Source organism: Prenolepis imparis, unplaced genomic scaffold (genome assembly GCF_030444845.1).
Source record: "Prenolepis imparis isolate NDT839.2.m4 unplaced genomic scaffold, iyPreImpa1.0 SCAF_3, whole genome shotgun sequence".
Classification (NCBI taxonomy): domain Eukaryota; kingdom Metazoa; phylum Arthropoda; class Insecta; order Hymenoptera; family Formicidae; genus Prenolepis; species Prenolepis imparis.
Window position 1 is genome coordinate 3,734,409 of NW_028141161.1, and position 10,179 is coordinate 3,744,587.

A 10,179-nucleotide genomic window follows, 5' to 3' on the forward strand; every position below is an offset into this window, starting at 1 on the left:
CGATCCTATCAACTCTTAACAGTCACCTACGGTACCGCTCCCGCTCCGTATCTCGCCATGCGCGTTATCCAGCAATTAACTCTCGACGACGGACATTGCCTTCCGCGAGCTCAAGACATTATTCCATTTACGTGGACGACGTGTTATTCGGCGCGGACGACGTCCCGTCGCTTCGTGAAAGTCGTAATCAACTCATGAAATTAATGTCGCAAGGCGGGTTTCACTTACGAAAGTGGGCCGCCAATTTAGACGAATTGTTAAAGGACATTCCGCAGGGCGAACACGAATTAGCAATGGAACACCCATTTGACAAAGACGACACGCTAAAGGTACTCGGTCTTACATGGATACCGCGCGAGGATTGAGATTCAAGGTCGAGCTCCCGTCCATCAGTACAAACACCAAACGCTCGATCCTCTCATTTATTGCTAAATTCTTTGATCCGTTAGGATGGGCCTCTCCGGTCGTAATAACTGCGAAGATATTAATACAAAAATTATGGATTTGTAAGTGTGACTGGGACACCCCAATCGCGAAGGAACTGTCGGAGCCATGGGAAAAATATCGCGTGGAATTTTTAAAATTAAAGGAAGTCCGTATCCCGCGATGGACCGGCATACATCCGGAAAACGCCGCGGTCGAACTTCACGGATTCGCCGACGCTTCGAATCGCGCGTACGCTGCTGTCGTATATCTGCGAGTTCTTAAATCGCTCACCGAGGTTTCGGTGAGATTATTGACGGCGAAATCTAAAGTAGCTCCGATTAAAACGATCAGCGTGCCCCGACTCGAGTTGAACGCTATCGTGTTATTAACACGATTACTCGAATTCGTACAAAATTCCCTGAATTTACAAAACGTACCGATGTACGGTTGATCGGATTCTTCCGTCGCCCTGGCATGGTTGCGTGACCATCCATCTAGATGGAACGCGTATGTAGCGAATCGAGTGTCGGAAGTGCAAACGCGTCTTCCGTCGGTTAAGTGGAATCACGTTTCGTCTCGAGACAACCCCGCAGATTGTGCGTCGCGCGGTTTATCGTCCGCGGAATTCTGCGACTTTGAATTATGGTGGTCCGGCCCTGCTTGGCTGAATACCCCTTCCCCGACGTGGCCTATTCATAATAAATTGCTAAATCAACACGCATCATCTCGAGAACTAATCGAGTCCGAAACGCGAAAGATAGTCGTGTGTCACGCTCAAGATATATCGGAGTGGGAATTGCCAAATGAGATCTCGAGTTGGACGAAGTTAATTAGAGTCACTGCGCTCGTGCGACGTTTTATTTCTAACATTAGGAGTCGCGCTTCCGGGTCGACGAAACTCACGTGGTGTTTATCCGCCGCCGAGCTTAAGGAAGCCTCGTCGTTTTGGCTTCGTTATGTACAACGAAACCATTTTTCCACTGAGTTACGCGCCTTAAGGAACAATTTTTCAGTTACTAAAACGAGTGCTTTACGAGCTCTTCACCCTTTCCTCGGGAAAGATGAACTAATTCGCCTTGGCGGGCGGCTCGAGCATTCGCCGTTGAACTACAATGAACGGCATCCTATCATTTTGCCGAAGCATCGAATTTCGAATCTCTTGATTGCCCAGGCTCATAAGGCCACTCTTCATGGTGGTACGCAATTAATGTTGAGAGTCCTGCGTCAAAATTATTGGATCGTGTCAGCGCGCACCAACGTTAAAATTTATATCCGAAATTGCGTCCGGTGTGTTCGCGAACGGGCCCTGTCACCACACCAGCTCATGGGGAATCTCCCCAGTCCCCGCGTCTCGCCTTCCACTCCATTCTCGCACACGGGGGTCGATTATGCTGGGCCAATGAGCATCATCCCAACCGTGGGTCGAGGTCACCGCTCCAAGAAATACTATGTCGCCGTATTTATTTGTCTCGCGACCAAAGCCATACACTTGGAATATGTGGATGATTACGCCACTGCCGGATTTCTAGCGGCGTTTAAACGATTTGTAAGCCGTCGCGGTCTGCCATCGGACATATACAGTGACAACGCCACTAATTTTCAAGGCGCTGATCGAGAATTGTCCGCTACATTCAAACGACTCGTCCTTGACTCTCAACTCAAGACCACCATGGCTAACGATAACGTCCGGTGGCATTTTATCCCTCCTTCCGCACCACACTTCGGAGGACTCTGGGAAGCCGGCGTTAAAGGAATGAAATATCATCTCAAAAGAGTTGTCGGTTCTCGCACATTGTCGCAAATAGAATTCGCCACGCTGCTGTGTCAAATTGAGGCATGTTTAAATTCACGCCCGATTTCTGCGTTACACGACGACCCGAACGATTTCTCCGTCTTGACTCCGGGTCATTTTTTGATCGGTCGTCCCTTAGTCAGTCCGCCCGAAGAATCGACTTTAGACCTTAATTCGAATCGGCTGACCCGATGGCAGCAACTGCGCGCGATGCTCGAGCAGATCTGGCGTGCCTGGTCGTCCGATTATTTACTTTGCAAACAAAAGCGAAAATGGCAGGATAATCAACCGGAACTAAAGATTAACGAACTAGTTCTTTTGAAAAATAATTTGCTCCCCCCATCGAAGTGGGAGCTCGCCCGCGTCTTGGAATTGCATCCGGGTCCGGACGATCATGTGCGAGTAATCACCTTGCGAACTGCCAAAACCACATTGAAACGACCAATTACGCAGATCTGCCGACTACCTATTCCCAGCGACACTAGCTCTTAAGTCTCCCTTTCGTCTTCATCGACCAATCGCAATTCTATTGTTGTTTGTTAAATCTCTTATTGTTACCGAACTTTCGGACCGTACAACTTAATTGTACTCGACCGGCTGACTGCGACAAGCAACGTTAAACCTATCTAACCTGGTTCGTAATCTCCCGATATACGAGGCGAGCGGGATGTTCGAGAAAGCGCGAATCATATGAAAATATTAAACCTCTCTTGTGTATACTTGCGATCTCGAATGTCCTAAATCAAAACATGACTTTCCGAAGACAAAGGCTGTTATTCTCGACTCAGCCCTCTGAGCTCATCTTAAGCAAATAGTAAAGTTCACGAAAACAAATTCGGTGTCGATACCTTATTAGTCGACGAGATCGAACCACCAGGTGAGACGAATTCTCACCGGGACGAAAGAAAGTCAGGCTTTGTCTTTGAGAGGTTTTTGGCGAAAAGAGGTGTTGTAGCAGTTTCGAAGCGAGAGTTGAGAGATCTCGAAAAGACTCTGCCGGTCCGCGAGTTCGGACATCAAATAAAATTAAACTGTTGATTGTTATCGAAACTACGAATTAATCATTCTTCCTGCCTGTCCACCAGCTCCAAAAATAAAAGTGTAATGTGGGCGTGATCATTCGAAGGCGCGTCAACAATAATGAAACATTAAATTCATATAAATATTTACATAACAATGGTCCAGTACCAGATAATTATGATATTCAATCGCAATATTTTATGATGTCAAATGAAAAATTCAATATAAATTGTAAAGGTCATAATAATAATTGTTGTCTTTTGAAAAGTGGTCAATATGTTTTAATTTTGAATATAGTGCAAAAAAAATAAAGATTTTTTTCTTATTGGTAAGAAACTTAAATACATAAAAGATGTATATGAATTACCATACAAATCTAGCGATTTTAATATAAAAGTAATGACAGTAAATAATGATAGCATATTTTCATGGCCAATTACAGATATATTAGGTAAAACATGGAAAATTCCTTTCGGAAATCATCCAAATACATTTGCAATATTTCCTATTAATCATATAATATAATTATTATGTGTTAGATAATAATTTTTATGTGTGTTAGCAGATAATTTTTTTTCAATAATTCAATTTTATGTGTGTTAGATAATAATTTATTTTCAATAATGTAAACTACACGTGATGTATGACGGAATATTTCACATCACAGAGAAATGGATAAGTATCAATTTATCATTGCGGAATTTCATGACGGACTACAAGTTATACCCTCAGCATGGTACATGCTGATAAATTATCATGTATATGGCCTAGTCACATGAAAACTAAGTACCGTGTTAACAAGGCTATATTGGCAAGAGAGATGCCTCGAGAAAGGTCTGATTGGGAAGAGCTACAAATTAAAAGAATTTTTGGTGGGGCAAGTAAGAGAATTTTATTTATATAAATTATCATTTAATATATGTAATTATTGTATACATTTTTTTTTTATTTTCAATGATTTAGATACTTATGAAGAAAGTTTACAAAAATTAAGTCTAGCGCAAGACACGTCAAATATAGATGACACTGGGATGTCTTCAGATGATTTAAGAGAACAAAAAAAAAGCAAAGACGTATGAAAGCAAAGAAAAAAATATCATCTTCTTCTTCAGAAGATATCTGTTTAGAGAATAAAAAAAATAAAGTAAATAAAGTAAATATAATACAAAATGAAATCCTGCCTCCTTTTCCTGACAGAGGAAATTATTTTGTATCAACTGATAAAGTAATTGACAAGCCTATACAAAACATTACAAATATTTTACATGAAAATAATATTAATCCTATAAACAGTAATGGTGAGTTATAATTAAAATTTATAAATACATGATAATTATGACAAAAATCATTAATAATTTTTTATTTTTTAGAGAAAAATAGCAAGCAAATTGCTACGAATAATATAAACCTTCATATGCAAGATTCTTCTGAAAATACCAAGAAAGATTTGTATGCTTATGGTATTTATTATAAAAATTAATTATTGTTATACTTATTACTTTTTTTTACTAAAAAGTCCTGTATTTAAAAAAGTATAATATGTATAATTATTGTGATACTTAGCAATAAATAGCATTAGTTAAATAATATATATTTGTTCCAGAGTTCAAGAAATAGATTATAGAAAAATTGAACAAAATGTTATATAAATTAGACAGTATAGAAATTAGAATTAATATGCTAGAGGAGAAAATGCAATTTTCCTGCCATACTTATGATAGCGAAGAATGTGATTTCCATTTCCCGATTTCTACACTTACTGAACTAATATCCTTTGAAGACCAATTACAGGAAATCAAATTTAAGGATAAAGTTGTATGTGATAAAAATTTTTTATTCTTATTATATTATTATAAATGTTAATGCTTTTTCTATAGTTATATCACAATTTCACAATTTAATGTTTTTTTATTACATTTCTTATCATTAATAATGAGAAGCCTTCATTTGTGCACAGTACAATTGCACACGTTGCAATTGCACACCGTGCTATTAGACACATAAAGTTGCGCACAGTTCTTTTGCCCACAGTTCTTTTGCGCACAGTTCTTTTGCGCACCGTTCGTTTGCACACCGTGCAATTGGACACGAAAATGCGCGACACATGCTCTATTCACACACACACACACACGGGGGGGTGCAAGGGGGGGCCTTCGGCCCCCCCTTCCGCACCCACTCCGCCGGTAGGGGTGCCTACCAGCACGGTGCGCAAAAGAACAGTGGGCAAAAGAACTGTGCGCAAAAGAACTGTGGGCAAAAGAACTGTGCGCAACTTTATGGCCGGTATTCATAGTCGGTTCTTATATTTAAGAATGTCTTAAGTACAATCTTAAGATGTGATTAACCAATCACAGAGCCGTATTTGCATCTTAAGACATTACTTAAGACGGTCTTGAAATAAGAACGGACTATGAATACCGGCCTATGTGTCTAATAGCACGGTGTGCAATTGCAACGTGTGCAATTGTACTGTGCGCAAATGAGCCTCTCCCATTAATAATTCATGAATGACATATTTCTGTTACATATTGTTAAAATAAAGAAAACTTAATTTATTTACGTATTTAAAAGTCATTAATTATTAAACAAAATCTGTATTCAATATTATTTTTAACATTGTTTATTTTTTTAGCTTAATGTTTTTAAACTTGTTAATGGAGTTGATGCACATGCCATGATACGAAATATTATGAATAAAGTAATGACAGATACTTTAGCCCAAAATTTCAGCTGGACAGGAAAAAAAATAAGCGTAGCTTTAAAGATTTAAATCTTTCTAAAATGATCATACGTAAGTTCTTTTTAATATAATCTTAGATGATTAACTTGCTTTTGGTTCATGTGTAGTCCATTTAGAAAGGAGGAGGGTCAATAAGGGCGTTTTTGTGCCCCCTCTGGATTTTCATAAAACAATTTTTTTTGTCTTGTATGATCATTAGGAATGTCAAAAATAATCATTAGGTGAGAAAAAAATTCGATCCATATAGCCAAAATTAATCATTAGTTTAGGTACCACTATGGTATCTAAGCCCTTTTTATGACTAATAAGTAAACTAATGAAATATTTTCGGTCATTATACTGCTTTGCCATAATATTTATGTCATTTTAGATTACAATATGCATTGCCTCAAGATGAAGGTGAATACAATTCATAGTGAAAAAATTTTTGATTACTCCTGACATGGGGTGTTCATAACAAATAAATGATCACTATTAGTTGTCTACAGACTGAAGCCTCTACACCGCGTCAAAGTTGTGATTATTGTAGAGGTTTTAATTTTTTTATCTTTTTATTTTATTATTTTTAATCGAGACTTTTAACTTTTTAGAACTCAGATCACTTGAATCACTTATTCTTTTTGACATGATTACAATTGAACTTCAATTATTGAAATATTGATTAAACAAAGTAATAATATAAGATCCTGGTAGAGGTTAACAATAATATGGATAAAAGACAACGAATTATGTCGTGCGTGAAGTTGCTGCATTCGACTCATGCGACAACTTCACGCATGATGTTTACCATGAGCTATATTCACCTTCATTTTAAGGCAATGCATGTTATTGTTTAAAATGACATAAATATTATGGCAAAGCATTATAATGACCGAAAATATTTCATTAGTTTACTTATTAGTCATAAAAAGGGCTTAGATACCATAGTGGTACACCTAAACTAATAATTAATTTTGGCTTTATGGATCGAATTTTTTTCTCACCTAATGATTATTTTTGACATTCCTAATGATCATACAAGACAAAAAAAATTGTTTTATGAAAATCCAGAGGGGGCACAAAAACGCCCTTATTGACCCTCCTCCTTTCTTTAAGATTTGTCTAAAACATACATATATTTATCAGAAAATATTTACAATTTATATTAAAAAATACTTGTGTATGTGCATTACAAAAGCTGTTCGTGTAAAATATAATGAACTGACAGACAATGATATTGCAGAATACACATCTAAATCGCTTTCTCAAGCTACTGTAAGAGTTCAAAGAGATGAAAAGAAGTATGTACATTTTCTTTGTTAGGAACGTTTATTAATCAGATTATTTGATTTAATATTAAATTAGTTTATATTTAATCAGTCTATCGACAACTAAGCTTGAACAAGATGTTATTTTTTCTGTTTAATATACTGAGAAAATTTTGAATATTATCTAAATATTTTTTTTATGAAATTTTTAAACTTTAGTTATAATTTACTTATTACACTTTGCCAAAAAAATGTAAAATATCTTAAATTAGAATATAATATAATTATTTGATATGTTTTGAAATCAAATTATAATTTTAAGTTTTCTATTAATGTTTTAGACATATTCAGGAAGAAAAATAAAAACCATCAGAAGAAAACAACATTACCAAAGAATAATACCAAAATTTTATTATATTCATATAGTAATATCACATAGAAGACAGTTAATAGAATATATTAAAGATATATAGAATTTAAGACAGTTAAATATCTTATCTATAAGATCTGGAGGAATCCATTTTAAATAATTTAGATACGACTTTAATTTTCTACCATCGTTATGTAGATGATATAATACTAGCAACTCATGCAGAAAAAATAGAAGATATTGTGAATAATTTTAACAACTATCATGAAAGATTGAAATTCACGGTTGAATATGAGGTTGATCGTTGCATTAGCTTCTTAGATCTTAACTTAATAGTAATAGACAATATATTACACTTAAATTGGTTCCACAAAAAAATTTTTCGGGGAGATTTTTATCATACCTCTCAAATCACCCAATTTGTCATAAAATTGGAACCATATATAGCTTGGTAGATAGAGCGATATTACTGTCTCACCCCACTTTTCATCAAAAGAATTTGGAATTTATCATCAACATATTGCTGGACAACGGTTACTCTCTAGATCTTATTTTTAAAGTAATCAACCGCAGGATCAAAAGTCTTATTTCCAATAAATTAAATATAAAGAACACAAATTCCGAAAAACAGCGAATAAATAATGAAAAGAGAGACAACACATTTTTTATCATTCCCTATATAAATGCGATATCAGAGCGAGTTGCGTCAGCGATTAAAAAATCAGAAGTGACTGTGGGATACAGATGTTTGAATAAATTGAACAGATTTGTTAGGGTACAGAAGGACAAAAACAAACACTCCTGCAATTCCAACGTGATTTATAAAATTAATTGCAACGATTGCAATGCGTCATATGTGGGACAGACAAAGAGACAGTTACATACTAAACTCAAGGAACACATCAAGAATGTTAAGTTAGACTCGTCAAGACATTCTGTAATTAGTGAACACATCTTAAATAAAAAACATACATTTGACTGGAACAATATAGAAATCTTAGACTTTGAAAATAACTACCATAAACGACTCATTTCAAAAATGATACACATAAAAGAGCAGAAAAACGGTATTAATTTAAACAAGGACACAGAACTACTTGATAATGTTTATTTTGACATCTTAGATGAATTAGCAAATTTATGATTTCTTGTCTTGTTTACACGATGACTTATTATCTGAATATATAATTGTTACCCACAGTCAAGTTAGAGACACGCTATAGATAAGAAGCTAAAAACAGAATTTTATTATCAGGACGCATTGTAAGTTAATTTATTTAACATTGTCCTATAATTTTACACAATTGATAATGTTTAGTTACAGTTTAATACAAAGATACAAACCGGTCTGTTACTATGGAACTCGCATTTATATTGATTGACAAATACATTCAAACTGACAAAATTTGGACAAATCCTTTCTCGCCTTCAAACGAAGAATGGGTTTAAAATCTCTCATTACTAACAAAAGCGTTCCATAATGATAAGATGGGAAATGTTATTCTTGCTGTGCCTCTTAGAAAATACACCGATGTTAAAATATTGATGATATTTCGCTCGTTATGGTCGTTCGATATACTTTAATTATTATATTATTTAAGCGTTTGTTTAAGTTAGAATTTGTACTGAGGAAGACTAAGTAAGTCGAAACGTCTACATGTTAAGAATTTACATGTTATTAATTTTAAGAGCATGATTAAATGAATTTATTATATTATATTATATCTATTTATTTGCTCGTTAGTTGGCCTTTCACTATATTCCATTATTATTATTTATTGCGTTGCATTATACGAGCCTTTTTGTCTTTTTGATTTTTAAATATCTTATATTTTTTATTATTTTCATATTTTTATATGTATACCTTTATTTTTGTTTATTATTTAAAACTATAATTGAATTTCGATTATTAATTACGTACATAATGTATTCATATAAAAATGCTTATTACATTTTTGTTTGAGAAGCTCTGCTTGCAACTTTTCTCCGACTCGAACGGGACTCGGACGATCCGAGTCTGATCGGCTCTTTTGGTTATCGCAAGTCAGAGAGAGATATGGATAAGACGAGAAGTCAGCACCACTGATTTATTCTCCAATGTTCCGGTATCACCGGTAGTTTTATTTTCCGTTAATGGACACAAGGAATGTAATTGTTAACTCGCACATTCATGAGTTCGATCAATAGTTTCGTTGATCGCCACTACTGACTGTTCGAAAGCACTACGTTGATGATCACCACGTATTGCAGAGATTGTATCGCGAGATCGATACTCTCGAAAGGATCGAAAGATTAGAGCTGTTTGAATGCGTAATTCGTTCACTTGTCGAAACCGTGTTAACAGGGCGAAATCTGAGCGTAATCTGCCGGTAGGCTTCTTTTCCGGAAACATCTGGTCGGCTAGTTCCTTTTTATCGCCTATCAGCGGCGGAATTCGGTTCGCGACCCAATTACGTAACGCCACGCGCTCGGCGTATGTATTGCGCTACGTGGGCGAAAGCGGAATTAGGTGCGGTTACATCATTTGCGTTAGGCGCCTAAGGATGTCGCCATCGATCGGATTATCGATCGCTCATCCCTTCGT

The 10,179-nt window shown here is 35.9% G+C and overlaps 1 protein-coding gene across 1 annotated transcript; it reads left to right on the top strand.

Annotated features, from left to right (window-relative positions):
• The first annotated feature begins 1,750 nt into the window (after nt 1–1,750).
• On the top strand, nt 1,751–2,710 carry LOC145934282 (uncharacterized). Its single transcript, XM_083034642.1, has one exon. It carries the CDS (start codon nt 1,751–1,753, stop codon nt 2,708–2,710), a length of 960 nt encoding a protein of 319 aa, XP_082890768.1.
• Nucleotides 2,711–10,179: the final 7,469 nt, after the last annotated feature.

What these genes read in the sequence shown, in the direction of transcription:
- LOC145934282 (XM_083034642.1), top strand. Translation starts at nt 1,751, where the DNA reads ATGGGGAATCTCCCCAGTCCCCGCGTCTCGCCTTCCACTCCATTCTCG.